General features: G+C 42.1%; 1 protein-coding gene across 1 annotated transcript in view; it reads left to right on the top strand.

Moving 5' to 3' along the window:
• Positions 1-4,760: 4,760 nt before the first annotated feature.
• Positions 4,761-22,389, top strand: part of VWA3B (von Willebrand factor A domain containing 3B) — a 63,321-nt gene continuing 45,692 nt past the window's right edge. Inside the window, exons 1-7 of the mRNA XM_048325134.1 lie at positions 4,761-4,905; positions 7,321-7,406; positions 9,090-9,308; positions 10,887-10,981; positions 13,303-13,553; positions 15,789-15,948; positions 21,472-21,641. Coding sequence (XP_048181091.1) covers positions 7,367-7,406; positions 9,090-9,308; positions 10,887-10,981; positions 13,303-13,553; positions 15,789-15,948; positions 21,472-21,641 — 935 coding nt within the window. The 5' untranslated portion in view covers positions 4,761-4,905; positions 7,321-7,366. The remainder of the gene's footprint in view (positions 4,906-7,320; positions 7,407-9,089; positions 9,309-10,886; positions 10,982-13,302; positions 13,554-15,788; positions 15,949-21,471; positions 21,642-22,389) is intronic.

Here is a 22,389-nt window from a genome sequence, read left to right as displayed (position 1 = left end):
ATGAGACAATTCCTCACTGGAACAAGAAATCAGTACCATTCTTTCCACTCCTCTTTAAAAGAACCCGTCAGTTCAAAGACAAGCTGTAAACAAGAGTGACTTTCAAAATGGGAAAGAAGCACATCACTGACAATGGTCTTGGGGAAGAACAAGAGCTGTGAGAGCCTCTTCTTTATTTGCTGAAGAAGACAGGAAGGGCTTCCAGGCAGCTTATGCCTCATACTCCTTTCAGTATAGTATCTCCAGTACTGGCATGATGCCTGCTAGCATGCTTTTGGGCTTGTGCAAGCAGGCTACCTGGAAAGAAATTCATGTGATTTAGGTAAGGCAATATCACCCCAGGGCAATAAGGAATCAGCAGTGTTTGTATCATTCATCCTCCATTCCAGAAGACACAAACACCATGTGGGTACCAGGAAGTGGCAAACCTTGATGTGCAGTGCCTGTCTTAAAAACAAAGGTCATGCAGCCCTGCGATCTTTTAATTATTTTTTAATTTTAAATTTTGACTGATCTGTCATGTACTGTTCCAAGTAGCATTGCTTCTTCAGTGACAAGGTCACCTCCATTAATGCCTGGTCATACTACATGTGGTGACTGGAAGACAGACATTTGCAGGGATGGAGAAGTTTCTGTTTGCTTCTGTCAGTTTGTAAACACTTCTTGTTAAGTATAGATCCAAAGAAAAGTTTAAAAGAAGAAATAAAAGTAAAAGCTGCAGAATGGTATATGCATATTCAGCAACTATGCTTCTTGCAAGACTGCACTGGCAGATTCAGGAAGCAGCAGTGTATGACTAAGTAGAGGAGACATGCACAGCCTAAAAACATGGGTGGGCTGGTGAGGACAACCAGTTGCTGGCTTCTGTTGGAAACAATTCTCTCTTTCCTCAAGGCCTGAAACTGGATTTTAAGCTTGGGCACTAGACATTCACAAGAGATGCCCAGCTTTTCATTATCACTCTATGGCTAACAGTTTAGTCCTACAGCTATTACAGTTTATTAGACCTTTGTGCAGTGACATTAGCCTCCTACTCCCATGCCTTCCTAGTCCAGTTCAGTGCTCCTACAGTATGGGACTGTTTATCTGGTGCGACCTATTTGCTGTGGAGATTGTGGGTGGGGCAAGAGGCAAAAAGCCTCTCTACACACATCACTTCCACCAGGACAGTCAAGCCCTCTCCCATTTTCCTATCGAGTGTATTTAATGTGGATCTCACTTCTACAGCTTGAATTCTTGCTTCTCCCTGCCACTGCACATCAGTCACATTATTCTTAGCTCCCTGCCTGTCTCTCGCTTTCCTCTCTAAAATTTTAGTTTATCCCCATTTGCCCTTCCCCCTGCCTCCCTTCATCCTCAGGACACAGTGTCTGTTTCTTTCATTTCATGCTACCTCCCTAAAATACCCTCACCCAAAAGAGTGATTACTTCTAAGTTCACAACAGATAAACTAAGGTACCCATGGACTGAAGTCAGTCCCAAGTTATAGGCTGCACAGTTCTGAAAAGCAAAACTTAAGGACTTCCCTTAAAAACTGAAAGAGCAATTTTAAGGAATGTTTATAAACTTAAAATACTTCTCTTCAGGTAAATGTACAGTGCAATACTGTATAGATGGGATTGAGCCTGCTCTGTCCCCCTCTTCTGCACAGTACTCTGTCCTGCCTTGACTGCCTGACTTCTAGGCAGGAACAGGTGAAATTCCACACTGATGCCAGTATACTACTGCTGACAGCAGGGGCAGCTCTTCTACGGCTAATTGATTTACCTCTGGTTTTCAGATACTCTGAAGAATTTTTTTTTAGAAAATTTTAGGAGGCTCTTGAGGGGTGAGAACAACATACACTTGAAAGGACTATTTTACTTCTTTGATGATATTTTTATGCTTTATCTATTCTGTGCTGATTAACTGTTTTTAGGTATATGCAGGGATTTTTTTAGACAATCACTGTAAACAATGTGTAAGGACAGCATTAACCCAGGTTCAGTCCAGCTTGTTTGTGTTCTTTTCCTTATCCCTTGCAACTGATCCCTGTTTCTCTTTGAAAGGGAGTCAACAGGAAGCATGACACTCTGGGGAAGGATGTGTGACAGCATTAAACTTCCTGGTGAAGCTTCATTCTTCGTACTATCACAGCCATAAGCATCAGTGCCATGAGTATCCTTACCTACTAATCCATGAGAAAGTGTCTTTCTTAATATGTTAGCAGTTAGATTAGATTCACCTTATACACTGCTTTGCATGGATAAAGAAATTTTGCAAGTTTATGTTAAATGTGGTTTTAGTTATCTAAAAGAAATAAGATATTATGTTAAAGAGTTGGGGGTTTTTAAAATGAAAGACAGAAAAAGAGTGGATTATGTCTGTTTTGATTGAAAAGGAATCATCATAAAACATAAGCTAATAGTTGCATATTCTAAGGACCACTACAGAGAAAATGCTGAGAATGCCAATTTGAATCCATAAGAAAAAGTGATCAAATATATTTACTGATAGCTGAAGTACTCGAATCCGAATGAAGTCATGCTTGATAAAGTAATCTCAGGATGCATGTTACAATGACATAATAACATGTTTCTACCCATCAAAATCACTTTGTCATTCAACCTAAAGGTCAGATGACAGAATGGCTCCAGATTTAATTTTATCATCCCAATTGACAAGGAGTCAGTTCCCACTTCCAAGATATTTGGATCCCTGATGTCCTTTATTATTCATCCTTGCTTCATTCAGCAGGCAGCATCTGGAAAATACATTCCTCGTTTTCATGAGTTGCAGAGTGGGCAATGGCCAAGGCAGGGCTTCCACATGAACAATGTTTATGAGATGTGTGGAGACCATTTTATTTTCCTAAGAATTTTACCTAAGAGAAAACAGACAAAGCCCGTGGGAGTCAAAAGTAGCTTTGCATTTGTCAGCCTTTGCCCCTGGGCGTGTCAGGCAGTTCTGTAAGCCCTGCAGTTCAAAGCATTTTAAGGAATGTTTTCTTGCAACATATTTTACTTAGCGCAGCCAAGCCTTGAGTGAAGGTTTCTGGCACGCTCTATGCAGAGAAAGTTTCAGCATACATAATCACTTTAAAAAAACTTGTAATTACTGCATTTCCAGACATTTATACATGACAATATTTTCTGGATAGTGAGCTTTTCTGGATAGTGCATAAAAAATTACCTGAGTGAGGAATATTGAGCGTTGGAGAAAAAAGTTTTGCTGGAGCAGCGTAACAAATCAAGAGATTGACTAATTTGATTTTTGGGCACCTACTTGTAAATCCATGGCACTTACACTTTCAAGAGAAACTTTTTAAGCCTTCCCCCAAAACTATGGGTGTCCACAGAAGCTTGTGCTATGGCAGTCATGGTGTCTGATCCTGAGAACATTCAGTACCTACTATTTTTAATTATATGATGGGAAACTGTTTCATGTCTGAGAAATAAATGTCTTTTCTATACCTCAGGGAAAGAGTTGTGCAATCCCGAATGATTTGCCATGCCTAGGCTAGTCTTTAAACTCCTGGTTCCAACTATATGAGAAACTGGAGCTCCAGAAAGTCGGGTTCCCATCCCAACCATATGCCTTATAAGGAACTTTTCTTGCCTGTCACTGTTTAATAATCCCATAGAGTTGAAGCCAAAGCTCTGGCATGCTGCAGGATGGCCTATGGGTGCGCATTTCCATCTGAACATCAATATGTAGATAAGACTGATCCGTTGATCCTATAAAATGACAGATCTTTTATTACTCTGTGATTGCATAGTAAACCAGAGCAAAACAGGGAAAGTGCAAATCTCAGCCCTATGTGTTTCTCATCTGGAAACTGAACTCAAAAAAACATTTACAGACCAAATACTGCAAATAAAAGCCTGGGGTTCTGGTTATCTTACATCAACAGGATCTTTTTAATACCAACTTCAGGTTTATGGGGAACGTATTTTTGTATGTTTTACTACACTAGAATAGCTTTTATTTTGGCTTCTCCAGGAGAAGCGTGAAGGAGTTGGGCCTGTTCAGCCTCGAAGAGATGACTGAAAGGGGACCTCATTAATGCATATAATTATCTAAAGGGGGGATGCCAAGAGGAGGGAGCCAGGCTTTTCTCAGTGTTGTCAATCACTAGGACACGAGGCAAGGAGTAGAAACTGATGCACAAGAAGTTCCACCTGAATATGAGGAAGAACATCTTTACTGTGGGGGTGACTGAGCACTGGAACAGATGGTCCAGTAAGGTTGTGGAATCTCCCTCGCTGGGGATATTCAAGAACCATCTGGACATAATTCCGTGCAATGTGCTGACCCTGCTTTAGGAGGCTGGACCAGATGACCCACTGTGGTCCCTTCCAACGTGACCAATTCTGTGATTGTGTGAGCACAGCAACTCCCCAGCTAGTGTATATGGCTCCTCTGACTTAAAGGACATGCGTGGCTGCTCTTGTTATAAATATTGTCAACGGCTTAGCCTAAATTAAGAATTAACAACACCAGAAGGCTCGAATCCGCTATATATAGATTTCTGTAACTCTCCAAGTTGGCTCGCGTATTTCTGGCTCCCCAAGAAATGAATGCACGGCGTTGTGCCGGCGCCTGTTGAGGATGAATTTATTCTGCATTGGTTTCCCCGCGGCAGCAGTGCAGTGGCAGGGGAAGGGGCAGGGTGCGGGCGGTGGCAGGGGCAGTGCCAGGGGCAAGGACAGCGGCAGTGGCAGCGTGAGGAACAGCGGTCCCGGAGCCGCCCGTGCCCGTGCCGCCGGCCCTCGGGCAGCTCAGCCCTCGCGCGTCCCTCCCACCGCTCGGTTGGGGCGCGGGGTGAGGCGAGGCCGGGCCGTGCCGTAGCAACCACGCGGTCTCCAGGCTACAGCGGCAGTGAGGGCGGCCGGGCAGGCGGCGGTGAGGCCGCGGCCGAGGCAGGTGAGGGCGGCCGGCCGGGCGCCCCCGCACTGGGGGAGCAGAGGAGGCGGCGCAGGCGGCGGCCCCGGTCTCGCCGCAGGGCAGCGGCAGCCCGGCCCCGGCGCAGGGGTGTGCCGCCGAGCCGTGGTCCTTCACCGCAGAGGCCCGGCTTCCCTTCACCTCCCGTTCCCGGGCGGTGTATACGGGGACACGGCCGGTCGCCTCAGGTGGCCGCTGCGAGGGCGCAGCGCCGGTGAGCGACACGGCCGGGACTCACCCTGGCCCTTGCTCCGCTCTTCCTCAGACCCCGCTTTGGTTTTGCTGGAACACCTCTGCCCTGTTTGAGAAGGGATCTCATTAGTGTATAAATATCTAAAGCGGGGGTGGGGGGGGGGGGGGGGGGGGAAGGGCGGAAGAGGTGCCAAGAGGAGGGAGCCAGCCTCTTCTCAGTGGTGCCAGTCACCAGGACACGAGGGAAGGGGCAGAAACTGACGCACAGGAAGTTCCACCTGAATATGAAGAAAAACTTACTTACTGTGTGGGTGACTGGGCACTGGAAAAGATGGTCCAGAAAGGTTGTGGAGTCTCCCTCACTGGAGATACTCAAGAACTGTCTGGACACAATCCTGTGCAATGTGCTCTGGGATGATCTTTCTTGACCAGGGAGATTGGAGCAAATGACCCACTGTGGTCCCTTCCAACCTGACCCATTCTGTGATTCCATTATTCCATTTCTGCAGTGGGCAGCCACTAACCTCAGGCCCCTGCACTCCCTTCATCTGGGGTTCAGTCCTTCAGGTGGTATGTGAGGCAGCTTCTTGGGCTGTAAGGTGTGTGGGCTTTCCTGAGGCATTCCCACCTGTTGGGGCAGCCCGGCGGAATGGCCTCAGCAAACATTGCCACCCGCACATGTGTTACACACGCTGAGCTGGTGGTGGGTTACGGCTTTAGCATTTTGTTTACACTGGCCAGAGCGGAAAGGGTAGAGGTGCCCAGAAGAACTCTGGTTCATGTTTTGAAAATAACCTGTTTGGATTCAGATCTTGGGCTGAAGATTATCCCAGCTATCATTGTTTTTGAGCTCGCTGTTTCCAAGACTTGAGGTAAAACTCACTGTTTCCATTGGAAGTTGCTTCATCTGCTTTCAAATGCTCCTTTTCATACAGAGCTAGCATTTCACATCCAGGTGTTGTTCAAGGAACTGGGGGTGGTGCTGGAGGCTAAGGCAAGGAAAAACCTGTTGCCATGCCCCTGGGCATCTGGAAAATGAGGTAGCACCTGGGATTCATTCTCTGATGCAGGCTGCTGCTTGAATTGTGTCTCAGCTATTACCGTGGTACTTTTTCTTCATTTGGAGAGAAAAATGGCACAAGCCTTGTGGCTTGCTGTGGCCTTTCACTATAGGCGTTGTCTGCCATGGCTCCCCTGTGGCAAGGGCTTCCTTTTAATGCCCTGATGCCAAGGCTAGTCAGGGGTTGTGCTGCACAACACCTGGGGTGTTAGGGTGCAGAACAAAGTCCTGCTTTTTTCAAGTCCTCCCTGCCCTTCACACTGTTCATGTCTTTCTTTGTGAGCAGGACAAAGACTGGAATGGTTTATATGTTTCCACATGGGTATTTAAACCTGTGTAAGAGGAATAAATAGCATGTTCTATTCTGCATTGAAGAAAGAGGGAGAAAGCTAAGTCTTTGGGTTAAATATTTTATCCTGTTTTTGCTTTTCCTGTGGGAAAAACTGCTTGATGGCAATGGCTAACAGCTGGCCTTCTAATGATTCATAAATATCCCTCATTCATTCATCTTACTTATTAAAAGAAAAAACCAAGTCAATGGCAAAGAATGATGTCTGAAAGCAATACACTCAGCCAGTGTATGCTACCTTGCTTTCTCTGGTGTTTTGCCTTCTGTTCATCTGCTGTCTTATTCACAGTTGGGCCTTATACCACATTCACACACGTAATTCCTTTTCTTTGTGAATCATCTTGTAGTCTTAGGCAAAGTTATAAATCTCTTCACAAAATTGCATCTCAGATACTACTAGGTTTCCTCATAAATAGAATTATAGCAAAGGTAAGGTATACTGCAAAATAAAAGAATATGATACAACTGGCTGACAGCAGGCCAAAGCACCACACTCATTTTTCTAGCATATTGGCTCTTTTTTATGATAATTAAGGGTGAAGGAAGGGAAACAATATTACCAATTTCCTGATTTCCCACTTTTGAGCTTGTGTATCCCTGTCAAATATGACTTCGGCCTTTCTTGAGATGGGAAGTAGCTATCCTTTTTAGTTTGTAATATTTTTTTGCTTGAGGAAAATCCTGATCTCATCCTTCTGCAGCTTATTATTGACTGGGCATGTGGAGCTGGTCTCCAGTTCATATTGACCTGTGCATGGCAATGTTTTAATTTTTTTAAAACATAATGATTCCTCAGGGTTTCAGAATAAAGCAAAGAGGAGCTGCTGGTCAAGAGATCTGTCATGACTGCTAATCCATCTAAGAGACTTGCTTGGAGTGACTGTGAGTATTTCATCACTATTTTTGCATAGATTCCATGTTTTCTTAGATAACTTCCAGTTTTCTTTGGAGTACTGTGGTGTGCAATGCTGGCTGTGTACAAGCCATTCTGAAGCTGTGCCACTCTCACCTGGGCTGTGTATGGGGTGCTGTGCTGGCCTTTATGTATTTTTGGAGAAGGAAACTGGGAATGACTGTTCAAGTGACTATAAACAGTGCCTGACTATATTCAAAGCTCGAGCAGCTGCAAACCTTCACCTGCCTCTCTCTAGAGTTAACATTTGTCACTGCTGCTTCTGCACAGAGCAAAGGAGGGCTGGTAAAATGCCAGCCTCTATAGGCATGCCAACCTCTATAGGCATGCCAGCCCAGCGTCCTGCTTGTAGGACTGATGACTGTGAAAGAACTCGTGCCAGTCTACACTGTATAGAAGCCCTGTCACTGTAAGATGGTTTCTGAAGATAAGACTCAAATTTCCTTTATGTAGTGTTAACTGAGGAACTGTCTATCTAACGAACTTTTCAAACCAGGTCAGTTGTTATAATACTTGAATTTAGCAGGGAGTTCTGATCACTTTCCATACTAGACTGAAGGTTATTTTGAAGGCATTAAAGATGGCAGTACCTTTCTTTGTATTTTGGGCCAGTTTGATACATGCTATGCATTTACGGGCAGTTTATGGTATATGGGCAATGGAGGACTGGGACACACTGGATGATGTTGGTACTGGGGAAAATGAACAGAAATTTCCAAAGTCTACAGCAAGTAAACTTAGATACAGCAAGGGTATTTAATCAACTAGAGCCAGCTTAGCTCATGCAGAGTATTTTGGGAATGAACAGGAAATACCAAAGTCCTCCTAGAACCTCTGTGCTGAGGAACAGAGGCATTATTGTTATTATTGCTTCCATTTCTGCCTCAGCACTCTGGGCTCTGAGCTGCCACTGCTGCCAAATACAAGTAGAGCTAGCCTAGCAAACCATACTTCCTTGCTGAAGTGTGTTCCACATCCTGTAGAACTTCAAATGAACCTAGACCTTCATGTCCATGGTTTCTTATGCATGCACGTGGTCCATCACAGCCCAGAGCGGAAACTGACAGAATCATCATTTACACTTGAGGCAAGTGATGGGATCAGAGGGAATTTCACCAGCCTTGCAATAAAGTCAGGATCTTCTGGGGACAATGCTATTGCTTATGGTAGGAGTTCAACATGCCATTTTTTGGAACTACTTGTTTATTGCATAATACTTCTAATGTGTACATAGTGATGGTCTGACAATTTTTGAATGCCTATTATGTGTTCTGATTTCCAAGACTTAGGAGAGATGTCTTAGGAGCTGGGAGAAGTGCCGTTTGGCAAACTGGACTTAGATTTCAGGGCTTGAATTTCAGCATACAAGAGATGTTTCCTTTAATAAATTGAAGGTGAATGTATATGGATGAATAAAAAGATACAACAGCAAGTGGATGTGTAGGACTGAGAGCAGCTTTCCAGATTAAGAATATTATTCAGTATGAAAGGAAGAAAACAAGAGGTGAGCTTTATGTGTATACAGAACCGTGGAATACAGGTAAAGAAAGGAGGCAATAAAGGTAAAGAAAGGAGAAATTCATCTTGTTCAGTTTTGAAATTGTTTGGTTAAAATATAAAGGTTTTGTTTCCCTCGTTTCTCTTTACAGCAGATGCCTTTCATTCAAAGCACAGACAAGTTCCTGAAGATTCCCACGAGGTCGACAAGAAGAAATCAGAAGAGAAGGAAAAGAGACTGGCAGTCAGTCAATGGAGAACAGATGTACAATCCCTTGTTTCATCTTCTAAATGGCTTCAATGTTATGGTCTCAAAAGAAACAAATTGTCCCTGTCCCAGATTTTGTCACAGATTGGATTCCAGCACAGGAAAGGTATAAGACAAATCGATAATAGGATAATAAATCCCCCAACTTTGAATAGTCTAGAGGGTCGCACTCATTCTGCACCCAATGTACACAGTGGAGATTTTCATATTGTCTATTACAGTAATGGCAGAAATGAAAGCCGTATCCACAGTTGCTGACATTGCCAGTTCAGAGAACTGAGACACTCCATCTCCTTTTGATATGAGAAGGATTTAGGGTCTGAGAATGGCTTTCCTTACTCAGTTGTACTGTTTCTTTACCCTAGGCTGCAGTTCACATCCTCACCAATTTAGCTGTAGCTGGGAAATAGCTGGTGCTGCTGAGACTGTTAATCTTTTTCTTGCAAGTAACACGCGATAAGATCTCTGTCTCCTTTCAGATGGCAAATATAATGTATGCCATGCCATAATCTGTGATTTAATATTGATCATCAGGGTTAGTAAATGTGCTTGGGAGTAGTATATTATTTCCAGGTATCCAGCTTTAAGGAAAAAGTTAAATTTAATTAGAATTCAGTCTGCTTTTCATGCAAAGTCAGACTATAGAAAAATGTTCCTTTGCAGTTATCTGACAGCTGGAGGGGAAGAGTTTGCTAATAATTATTAACCACTGCCATAATGGTGCTTTGCCGAGCATGGTAATGTATTCTTTTCTTTGAACAGCTTGCTGCCTGAGAAGTAGGAATTGTAATGTATCGCAATAGTTCTAGGTTGCATAATTTAAGATTTTGGCTGGCTTGTGTCCATGGGGCATTCAAAGATCACCAGTGCAGTTCCTGATATCTTGTGTGTTGCAGATTAAGAAGAAGCTGTTAAGCAGGGTTAAAGTTGTTACAGTATTAGGAGCAAAATGTACTAGCTTGGCAGGGCAGCATGGTGCACAGATAGCTGCTTTATGACGTTCACTATTCCCACCCCTAATGTTTCCCTATCAGTGGAGATCCTGGAGAAGATTTCTAGCTACTGAAAGTGCAGAGTGCAACCTTTTCCTTAGATGCACTCACTTCTGCACCCACTGAGTTGTGTAAGAGAACAGCATTATCTGTACCAGATTTTATATTATGTTTGATAGACAAATATTTGCAAGTCCTGTTGTGAGGTTGCCTAAACCTCACAATAATTAAAGTCCCATGTAGTTTTTGGCCTATAAGTAATTAGATGTGGTTTTTTTCCTCACTTCTGACTAAACTGGCAGGAAGCAGCAAAAGCAGGGCTGCTCTATGGGTGGAAAGTGAGCCAGGAGCCAAAAGGGACTGCAGCCCAGGCCGTGCCCTCTCTGAACAGGATACAGTCCTGCAGCAGGGCAAGGTAATTAACCATGTCTAGGGTCCAGCCAGGGAATGCAGCCAGGCACAACAGGAGATGCAGCCAGAGGCTGAGAGCCTCAAGTACCCATCATAGATATAACCAGAAAATAACTGTAAAATCAAAACAGAATTAGAATTTCTTTCAAGTTTCTTAATGTCAAGAGTCAATACTGATGCGTGTGCCTCACACATGGATGACATACACATCAGCCTGAAAAATACCTGTTTGAAGTAGTCTCAAAGATTAGCAACTTGATCTTTTGTAAATTTTACTGTAGATTATGTGACCACTTTGGGGAAACCAGTGGCTTCTCGGTATGCAGATGGTCTGTTTCCTCAATACAAGAGAGCACAAGATGGCAGCGTGTATAATGTAAGTGTGGCTGACTTGTGGTAACTTCCCTACGTGCTTAGAAGTTATTATCACTGTTGCAGAATGATATGACTAAAATGCCTTCCTATGGCATAAAATACTTACATTCTTTGTGAGTACTTTATCTTTTGATTTTTTTTTTTCTGTTTTGTCAAACTGTTAGTGATAACTATCAGTGGTAGAAAAGCTAGACATCTTTTTTCCTTTCTAAGTCTTAGTCTCTTGCCTTGGTGCAGCATTGCAGTAAATCTTTTCCAGACAAGATTGCAGTTTCTAAGCAACATCTACCCTGTCTTGAAATACAGAATCCTTAAAGAGAAGATGCTCAGAACAAGTTAAAAAAAATAAAATTGTAATCAATAAAACAAATGGGGACATGGAAAGAGGAAGACAAAATGTGCTGTCATTGCCAATGTAAAGCAATGCTTTGCTTAGTGCCAGCAGGTCACAAAAGGCTCAGCCTATTCTATAGAGACAGCTAGCTGGATCTCTGCCCGTGCTCATGTTCTAAGGAATGTCTTAGCAACAGCTGCTGGCAGCCCCATTGTTAAGAGCATGGATTCTGATTGAAGAGATGTGCATGTGAGTGTGGAAGGGAGAGAGTTAATTTATAAAGGATTTTACAAAAGCAAATGGCTTGTCATTTTTTCTGATGACTAGAGTAACTTTTGAGGCACAAAGCTTAAAAACGGGTAAAGAACGATTTCAGGGAGCCTTTCCCCCTCATTTTATGCCCATTAATTCAATATGAAATACCTACACATCTTCTAATCTTTGGACATGTTGTGAGCAGCAGGAAAGACATTTTTGCTACTATACAAAATCTGGTCAGATCTCCTTTAGGATATTAAGTACAAAATTGTATACAGTTACCACAGGCTTAGAATAAGCCATTCAAACCAGAGCAGGTACTGAGAAGAGCTGGTAGGATGAACTGCAGTGGAGTGATGATCTTATAAGAGGGCTTGGTTGATGCTGAAATATAAGCCCGAAAGAAGACAGAAGAGGGGTAGTATTATTGCCCTTGAATGCTACAGAAAGGCAAATTACAGGGATAGGGCAAAGCTGTAGTTTTCTCTGCTAAAAGGCATGCTAGTCCAAAAATAAATGGGTATGAACGGCCATGAATAAAATTAGACTGGACAGTCAGAAGTTTCCTGGCCCTCAGAGAAATGGAAATCTGCACTTGCTTTCTATGAGTGAGAGGATATTCGAAGAAAAGTGCTTTATTTTAAGATGGAGTTTGGTCGATGTAGTGCAGTAAACTTTGTATGAATCTGACTGTCATAGGAGGAAACTGGATTTCTAAGTGCTCCTTCCCAGGCCGACATTCCTTTGGCAGACTGCCTGAGACTTTGTATCTGGGAGGCACATTACAGGGCCCAAGCTGATATTAAAGAACACAGAAAAATAAAAATGAGAGGGAGATGTGTGCAGACTGACACACAAAATATCTTCTCCCTAAGAAATGTTCTTGTTTAAAAACATTTCTGTTTCCAAGGTTTTGTACTTAGTCCTGGAAAGGAAGTTAGAGGTAAAAGGCAACCAGTAAATCAGCTCACATGGCCCAGAGCTATTGGGGGAATCTGTGGTGCAGTTTTAGACTCACAGGTCATGGTGAATCTGTATACACTTACTCATTGGGAGGATGTGCTGGTTTTAATTTTAATACTGATTCTAGATTTTTCTTTACTGAAAAGGTATGGGAAGTTTTAGTTGTTGATTGCAGTTATCTGAACTAGATTTGCCTAAGTACCTATCCACAAATAGTTAATCTGTAATGCTGGGCATTGTTAGTGTTCAAACAAGAAACATTTTATGTTTTCCTTCCAAATGCTAAAGACAAGGTGGAGATTGAAGTGCCCTAGAACCAAACCGTATGCTGCCTTGTATTGCTGTAAAATTTTTTTAAAAGCCAGTCAAAGTTCTAGTCTAAGAAGGTACAAAGTTTCTGTGTCCTTGTTTGTTCACCCATCTGCTCTGCAGCCCTTTCTACATCCTAGCCTGTGTTCAGCTCATTCTAATTGCTGCAGTTTTGAGACAGACTAGTCAGACAACCCATTGGCACTGTCCCATGCTCACATAAAAAGATTATGAAAAGCAATTAGGACAAAATGCAGTGCCTTTTCTTTATAGCTTAGATGCATTTGTCAAGTATTTGCTCTTGAAACAGTGGAAGGAAAATGGGTTGTTTTCACTGCTACCTTGGCTGGCATGTCTGACACTTACAAACTAGCTATTGCAGCTGTGCTAAGCTTGGGGCTGCATTTGTATTATTTGTTTTGATATTCAATTTCCTTCTCTCCCTTATTTGAATAAAGCTGACAGCCAAAAAAGAACTGATTCTTCATTTTGTGGATTGTCTAATGGGAGCTATTGAGCTATATAAGCAGCGAATGGAATGGTTAACCAGTGAGAGCCGGCAGATATTTGGAGTGATTCAAGAACAGTGCATTGTCATTGTGTTGGATTTTGGCATTGCAGCTCCAACTGAATTTGATCTTTGTCGGGATGCACTTTCTATGGTACTTGTGGAACAGGTGATCCAAATTGCCAGATTCAACCTCATTCGGTAAGCAGAAAGAGTCAGAATCATAGAATGAATGGTTTGGGTTGGAAGGCACTTTTAAAGGTGATCTGGTCCAACACCCCTGCAAATGGGCAGGGACACCTTCCACTACACCAAGTTGCTCAAAGCGGCATCCAGCCTGACTTCGAATGTTTCTAAGGATGAGGCATCTCCCACCTCTCTGGGCAACCTGCTCCTGTGTTTCAGCACCCTCATTATAAAAAAGTTCGTCCTTTTGTCTAGTCTGAATATAGGTTCTTTTACTTCAAAACCATCACTCCTTGTCCTATTGCTACAGGCCCTACTAAAAAGACTCTCCCCATTTTTCTTCTAAGTCCCTTCAAGTATTGAAAGGCCACAATCAGGTCTCTCCAGTCTGGACAAAGAAGTCCATGTCGGCCCATTGCTGGAGAATAAAAAAGAGTTGCATGTTATATGTGTTTGGATAAGGTGCTTTCTGTACTGGAAATTGTCGTGATTCATGTCATACTAATATCTGTAGATTTCCCACCAATTTTCACCCACAGTTATCCTGAACTTGCTACTTCCATTTAACAGAAGACCACTGTTAGCCCGAAGAACAGATAAAGGGTACCAGAACCCAAATACTGACACATGCCTTCTACAAAATCAGAAGGATTTGCAACAGCAGTAATACCCTTCAGATGTTGCAGTATTAGTGAAACAGTGAGGTTCTATCTGACCACCTATTGCATTCTTGTGTCTTTAGACATTATAGGTTTCTGCCTTGCAGCTAAATGTGCACTCCCCGAAGTGCCATAGACACAGGCACAGCCATTTGTATATCTATAGATTTCCATGGTCACAGAAATCAGTTGCAGCAGTAGGAAAGAATAATAGATTTCCATAACAAAAGAAGATTTCCAAGCGCTTGTTGCCTGAGAGGAGTAAATGAATTTGCATTTAGTTAGAAGAATAGAAGCAGCTATTCAACTCTTACCTATCTGCATAAAGTCTCATATATGCATGAGAGTTTGAATGTGTAAGCTTGGGTTGGGATAGATGAGTGGAAAAAAATTATGCACAAATTAGGTCATATAATTTTAAAATTGGTTCTGCAATGTTAACTTACAATTGCATGGTGATTCTTAATGTTATTTTACCCAAGCATTGTCCTACAGATTTGATTCTGGTACCCTATCTTAATTCTCTAGATTGTGACACAACTGAGATTTGAAAAGGAGAGTAATACAATCACAGAATGGTTTAGGTTGCAAGGGACATCATAGACCACCTAGTTCCAAGCCCCCTGCCATGGGCAGGGACACCTTCCATTAGATTAGGTTGTTCAAAGCCTCATCCAACCTGGCCTTGAACACTTCCAGGGATGGGGAATCCACAGCTTCTTGGGGCAGCCTGTTGCAAAAGTAGATATTTTCCAAAGAAGATATTTTACAAAGCAGATAACTTCCATAGTTTTTGATATCAGAGAACTTTTAAAAAGTGAAATGCAAAGCCAGGTCAAAATTGAAACAGTAATTATGGTCATCAATTTGTTTTTGCAGGACAGAGACAAAAGACAATATAGCATATAAATTATTACTTTAAAAGAATCTTGGGAAACATATTTGTCTTTTAGATTTGCAGGAAACCCTTCAAAATAGTTCTTGATGGAATGTCACAGATACTGGAACCAGTTGGTTTTTTAGTTCCTTTCTGCCTTTTTATGTACAAGTGCACAGGCACAAGTGCTCATTGGCTTTGTACTTCTGTTCTTCCATTAAGACTACAGTCTTCTATCAATTAAAATACCAAAAAGCTTAGCATCACAAATTTTATTTTTGATGGGTAGCCAAAGATCAGCTGTATTACAAAAAAAAGTGTCAGTTAAACTGCTCTGACACAAAGGTCGTGGAGCAAGTTGTGGAATGAGACTTGTGCAAGGCGCTTTTTTTTATGCACATATTTTAAAAACCTGCTTGAGTTTTTATGATAAGGAGAGTTATGAATCAGGAACTCTTTTAAAAAATACTTTATCTCTCCTGACCCTACTTTGGAAACAATTGTCGCAAAAAAATTCTTATAAAATTACGGTATTTTTCTAATGGTTTCATTTTTTCTCTGCTTCCTTTATTGCAAGTATAGATTTAGTATCTGTGGTATATTGTAATTCTTACTTAAGAATATAAAAGAATTGTAATAATAGTAGAGCTCCACTCTCTTGTTCTGCCAGCGTGATTCTCACTGTTTCTGATTTATAGTTAATCTCATTTTCAGGGCTGCTCAGGATCTTATGAAGTGGCAGCAGAAATGTACTCCTGTGTCTGAACATACTGTAAAGTCTGCAGTTACGTGGCTCTGGAAGCTGGACCATATGACAGCTGTCAGCCATACCAGCTCTGCTGAAGCTCTGCTGGAAGCCATGGGTGATGAAGCGGTAAGCTCATACATCTTTTCAGAAGCCTCGAGTAAATCCAAGAATATTCAGTGCTAGGCTGGCTGCTATGATTTGCCCTGATCAATGTTGCAAAGATAAATATTAATGACAGCATTTGGAAAGTTTTTTTTCCCCTCAAGTGTAGCTGCATACTATGCTTAATGATTGTCTTTTTATGTAAATGCACTGTACTTTGAATGCAGAAACTTGTTTATTTTCTTTCCTAGAGTACCCAGAATAAATAACATTCAGTCGTTAAGGGAAAAAAAAAACCATCTTCCTTTCCACTTTCTTTGCCATATAAGTTTTTCAGGGCTTCAAGTTTATGAGAAAATTTCTAGTACCAACATTATTGAAGGCAGAGAAGCAATTTTTATTTTGCTATGTATCCAACATGCTCATGAAAAGTTATATTTAAAATTCAAAATAGTGAGTACAGAGATATATGTAAATATTAACTCATGATAGGGCTATGCAAATCCTTTTTCATCAGCCAGGTGATAGCTAGACTTTCTTCCATGATAGAGACAAAGCATGCACAGTATTCCTGCAATTAAATGCTGTTCATTTCCAAAAGTACCGTGTTACTTTATTCATTAAAGCAGAGTCACAAGAATTGAAACATATATGCCAACATTTGAGCTAGTCACTTAAAACTTGTGTTATTAAAGGGATATTTTATGACTTTTCCTTACAATGTATATTCTTTCACTTCTCTAACCCCTGAATTTAATGGAAAATTTGGCCTACTGTCTGTGGAGTAGAATCATTGGTTTTCACTGCCATTAACATCCATCCCTGTGCACAGATCCAATCCTAACTCCTTTGTAAATCTCTTTCTGGGACATTGTTTGAAGGAGAAGGTATTTTTGCTTGAGTTACCTTCTGCTTTCCTATGCTGCTGGATTCTCATCGAGATGAGCCTTGATGATTGGTAACTAATATTAAGAAGGAACTGAGTAAGGAACAAATTGTTCACCAGTGAGCTTTTTTTTCATGAATTCTTTTTAAAATGTCCCCTCCATAAATTTTATTAGCATTTTCAATTTCCAGTATAATGCTGATTTCCTGATGAGTAATTAAAAAATTTTATTTAGATTTCAGCATTGTCTGGATGAAAATAAGTCTTGTTGGACCTGGTGGGTCTGTTTGAATAAACAGAAATTAAAATCTGTCAGACAGTGAGACATCTATTATTATTTTTCCAGATATTGGTGGGCCAGTATCGGGGGGAGTCAGTTGTGGCAGGTGCTCAACATAAACCAAACTTCAATGGCTCCTAAACAGAGTCATTATTATTCATAACTGACAGTTCACTTAAGTGCAACCTTCACTGTAGTGCAGATGGAGGATACCCCATTCAGTCCTAGGCAAAAGTTGTCTACTTACTGAGCAGTCATAAATAACTCATTCCTAGGAACTGGCTTCATTCACAGAAGTTGCTCCAAAACAATAGCTCTTTTTTTTTTTTTTTTTTTTCGCCCTAGACATGGCTCTTCTTGTCATTCCTTTAGCTGGTCTTTTCTTCCCATGTGTGGTGACTCCTTAGATTTTCTTTCCTTATGACCTGTCAATCCCAAACTGAAGATCAGTCTGCTGTAATGTTGCAATCCTTTGAGCTCTACCTGCCACAAATGCATCCACACTGTCTAACCTCCAGTTCTGTACAGGTGCCATTCCGTGAAGTGTGGATAACTCGTCCAAAACACCTCCCAACCAAGATCAAGACTATGAGGAGCTATTCATGCTGTTCTCCTTTCTGTTCTTGTATGAATTTTGTTTAAATGTAAAAATTACAATTTTCAAAATGTGAAGGATTCATTTGAAAGGTTTTAATCTTTCCCCACTAACCTGTGAGGAACATTTCTTTTGTGGTATGTCATTGCTGGGTTTGTAGTTAAGTAGAGTGAATTATCTGGGGTTCACAATTTTTTTTTTATTTTCTTGTGAGGGGTTGGTTCTGTATCAGCTATGCCAAATAAACGTCAGCATTTTAAAAGTTGCAGAGGCAGGCAGTAAATCCCTTGGAGAAAGAGTGAAAATTTCTGTTCTTGTTGAATATCAAGTTTATGAATTAATGGCAGTCTTAAAAGGGAGAGGAAGAAGATGTGAATCCGAAGAAACACTGGGAAAAATGGTTGTGCAATATGCATGCATTCCTCTGGGCCAGGAGCCTCTTCAGCAAAAGCAGTAGGAACATGGTGTTGTCCAAGGACTGGGTCTCATCTGGGAGATCTGTGTGCAGGCTCAGATAGCTTTTTAGCTGGAGGAAGGCAGACAGGGAACTTGGTAAAACTGAACTAGAACACAGATGCAAGAGTTCGTTCTTTTTGTTTCTGTGTACCTTCTTCTAAAGCTAGTAAGTATTTTGTTAATCTTGCACTTTAATAAAACACATTCATTTTTTTCTTTACCCTTGGTATTTATCTAGAATTATCAGTGATGCTAGTACATCTGGTCCTGCTTGCTCCCAAGCAAGTGGAGTCTGTAACTATGGCCCCTGCCTCCCATATGGAGTGTCTCGACCCTCTGCAAGATCCAAGAGAAGTTCAAGGTGGCAAGGTGCTGCTTCGTTAGTTTGCCTTATCCAGCCCGAAATTGGGTTGCTGCTTGGGAGAGACGTCTTCCAGTGTTGAGGAAGATGCCAAAAGGTAGATGAAGAAGGAAGCTTGAAATGCAGAAATGACTCAGGGAGCTAGAATACAAATCAGTATCAAAGGCAGTAGTGGAAATGTATGAGCACACTTGTAGGTGATACTGAATTTGCTTTACTACTGCATGAAATGACGTGAGTGCAGAAAGGTTTCCTCAGTGCTACCCCAGACTCAAATAGTTGTCTTTTGTGGTGCATGTCCTGGGATTCCTAGTAATATTCATAGAATCATAGAGTCACAGAATGGTTTCGGTTGGAAGGGACCTTAATGACCATTTAGTTCCAACACCCCTGCATAGGCATGTACGCCTTTCACTAGACCAGGTAACCTGACCTTGAACACTTCTTGGGATGGGGCATTCCTAACTTCTCTGGACAATTGTTCCCAGTGCCTTACACCCTCATAGTGAAGAATTTCTTCCTTGCATCTAAATCTACCATCCTTCAGTTTAAGGCCATTCTCCCTTGTCCTTGTGAAAAGTCCCTCTCCAGCTTTCATGCCCCTTTAGATCCTGGAAGGTGCTATAAGGTCTCCTCAGAGCTGCCTTTTCTCTGGCTGAACAGCCCCAACCATCTCAGTCTGTCTTCATAGGAAAGATGCTCCATCCCTGTGATCATCTTTGTGGCTCTCCTCTGGACTTGCTCCAGCAAGTCCATGCCTTCTTATGTTGGGGGTCTCAGAGCTGGACACAGTGCTCCAGGAAGAGTCTCATGGGTGTAGAGTAGAGAGGCAGACTCACCTCCCTTGACCTGCTAGCCATGCTGATTTTGATGCAGCCTTAGATACAGTTGATTTCTGGGATGCAAGCACACATTGCTGGGTCATGTTGAACTTCTCATCAACCAACACCCCCAAGTCCTTCTCCTCAGAGCTGCTCTCAATCCATTCTCCACCCAGCCTGTACTTGAACTTGGGATTGCCCTTACCCAGGAGCAGGACCTTGCACTTGGCCTTGTAGTTCATGAAGTTCACTTGGTTCCTTGTCTCAAGCCTGTCCAGGTCCCTCTAGATGGCATCCCTTCCCTCCAGTGCATCAGACACCACACAGCTTGGTGGTGTTGGCAAACTTGCTGAGGGTGCCATCAGTCCCACTGCCCGTGTCACTGACAAAGATGTTAGAAAGTGCCAGTCCCCATATCGACCCCTCAGGAGCACCATGGACATTCCACTTGGACATCAAACTGTTCGCCCCCAGTCTTGGACTGCAACATCCAGTCAATTCCTTATCCACTGAGTAGTCCATCCACCAAATCCACATTTCTCCAATTTAGAGTCAAGGGTGTTGTGCAGAACAGAGTCAAATGCTTGATGCAAGTCCAGGTAGATGGGGTCAGTAACCCCGTTGTAGAAGGTTACCAGACTTGTCAGGCATGTTTGCCCTTAGTGAAACCTTGTTGACTTCTTATTTTCCATGTGCCTTAGCATAGTTTCCAGGATGATCTGCTCCATACTGGGCACAGAGGTGAGTGTATTCAAGTGTATTTTTTCAGTTAAACAACTATTTATCAGGTATTTATCAGCTGGTATGTACCATGCTATAGGGCTGATATACTGTGCATATTGTCTTGAAAGTCATCATGGGATAGCTGTTTGTTACATTTGTTTTTAATGATTGTGAAAATTTTGGAAACATACTCACCGTGAGGATTGTTACATGGGTAAGTGCAGGTAACATAAAATCCCTCAAAATGCATTATTCAAGCAATAACTAAAGGACATTTCTTCAGCTTCTCTCTCTTCTTGCAATAACATTTTCAGAATGTAAGTGTGTGTAGTTATAGTAAACCTGCCAAACTCCCTCTGCCTTGGGAAGTATAAAAAATACAAATTATCTGTAAATACTAGCAGTAGCATTCAAATAATCACAGAATCACAGAATATGCTAAGTTGGAAAGGACCCACAGGATCATTGAACCCAACTCCTGGCCCTGCACAGGACCATGCCCAAGAGTCACACCATGTGCTGAGAGTGTTGTCCAAACGCTTCTTGAACTTTGTCAGGTTTGGTGCTGTCACCACTTCCCTGGGGAGCCTGTTCCTGTGCCCAACCACCCTCTGTGTAAAAAAATTTACTAATATCCAACCTAAACCTTCCCTCAACACAGCTTCAGGCCATTCCCTCACTGCTCACCACAGAGAAGAGATCAATGCCTACCCCTCCTCTTCCCTTCATGAGGAAGTTGTAGACTGCCATGAGGTCTCCTCTCAGTCTCCTCCAGACTGAACAGACCAAGTGACCTCAGACACTCCTTATACGGCTTCCCCTCAAGGCCCATCTTTGTTGCTCTCTTTTGGACACTCTCCAATAGTTTAGTGTCTTTCTTATATTGAGGTGACCAGAACTGCACACAATATTCAAGGTGAGGTTGCACTAGTGCAGAATGGGACAATCACCTCCCTTGATTGCCATCTTTCCTAACCTCAGAATACATGCTGCCAGTAAAACTATGTCTGGTATAAAAGTTCCTACTTTTCAGCCCTGGCAAGGCACCAACATAGCATGTCTCTTGATAAAAGTGGCATATGGCACAGAACCTTTTTCTGACTAATGATGCAGTTGTCTTTCCTTACACCTCTCTTTGGCTTCAGTTAACTTCTGTGGAAAGAGGCTTGCCTTGGGCAGAATCAGACCCAGGGACTGTGGGACAGGTTCTTGTCTCACTTGAGGAAATTTTGTGTGGCCTTCCTTTGAATTACTAGCATAAATGAGAGGAAGAACCAAAGCTCTGAAAATCTCATAGCCCAAGTAATGTATCAGTTTTACCAAATTTTCCTACCAATACTGAGCACAGGATGGTGCTGGAATAAATATCAGACATTTATGTAAAACAATGTCTTCCAATTACCTTTTTTTTCTGTTTAATGACAGGTTGAAGCTGTTTATTACTTTGCTGTGGGGGATGTTCCAGTGGACACGAAGCAGCTACTCCTTGAGAAGGTTTCAGATGGCTTCTGTCCAGTCAACACAGTGTCTTTCAATGCTAGGGATGATGAAACTATTCTTTTTCTGAAGGAGCTGAGCCGCTTGGCCTCTGGCAGGTAGGATAGAGAAGGACAGTAAAGATTTCAGTACTCATTAAGTGCTTTGCTGATAGGAATGGTATTGGGACATACCTGAATATAATCTATGAGGAAAATGAGACAGAGTAGTTCAGTAAGTGATCCGGGGATGGGAAAATAGGAGATATGAGTAGAATGCAGACCCTACTTAAACAGACCAGCTTTTTTTCGCTTATGTTCTCACTGGCTTGGAGAAAGGCCATTCCCTTTTTATGCCCAAAATTGTCTGTCATTTGCCTTTCTCTTGAAGTCTGGAAAACTGTTCAGGGGAAATGGTCACAACATGAACTGAAGTAAGTTTTTATTGTGTTGCTTTGTACATTAGTAGTATCCACAAGCACCAGAAAACGATCTAGAGTTTTGCTGGATCAAGTGCCATAGAGACATGTACTGGAAAGGAAATGCCTGTCCTAAATGAGCAGCTCATGGAATAACAGAAAATTGATGGGGTGTTATTCTTCAGGCCTGGTTGTGTGGAAAAGCAGTTCTGTACCATGCTTTCTAGCATCTTTTTTTTATGGTTGGTGGAAATTAATATATTCCACATGGCTTGTTGACTGCTTTGTCCTGGGAATCGGCCATGTGGTGAGAATCAGCCTTCAGTAGAAGTGGATAAGACGACTTAAATCTTGATTCTGTTATCAAAATAAGGAAAACAAATGAACAAATACCAAACCCACAAGACCAAATTCATGCTCAACAGCAAGAAGGCAGTAGGTGTCAGTAG

Source organism: Corvus hawaiiensis, chromosome 2, assembly GCF_020740725.1.
Source record: "Corvus hawaiiensis isolate bCorHaw1 chromosome 2, bCorHaw1.pri.cur, whole genome shotgun sequence".
NCBI classification, from domain to species: domain Eukaryota; kingdom Metazoa; phylum Chordata; class Aves; order Passeriformes; family Corvidae; genus Corvus; species Corvus hawaiiensis.
Note: the sequence above shows the minus strand (reverse complement) of the source record. Positions and strands in the feature narration are given on the sequence as shown.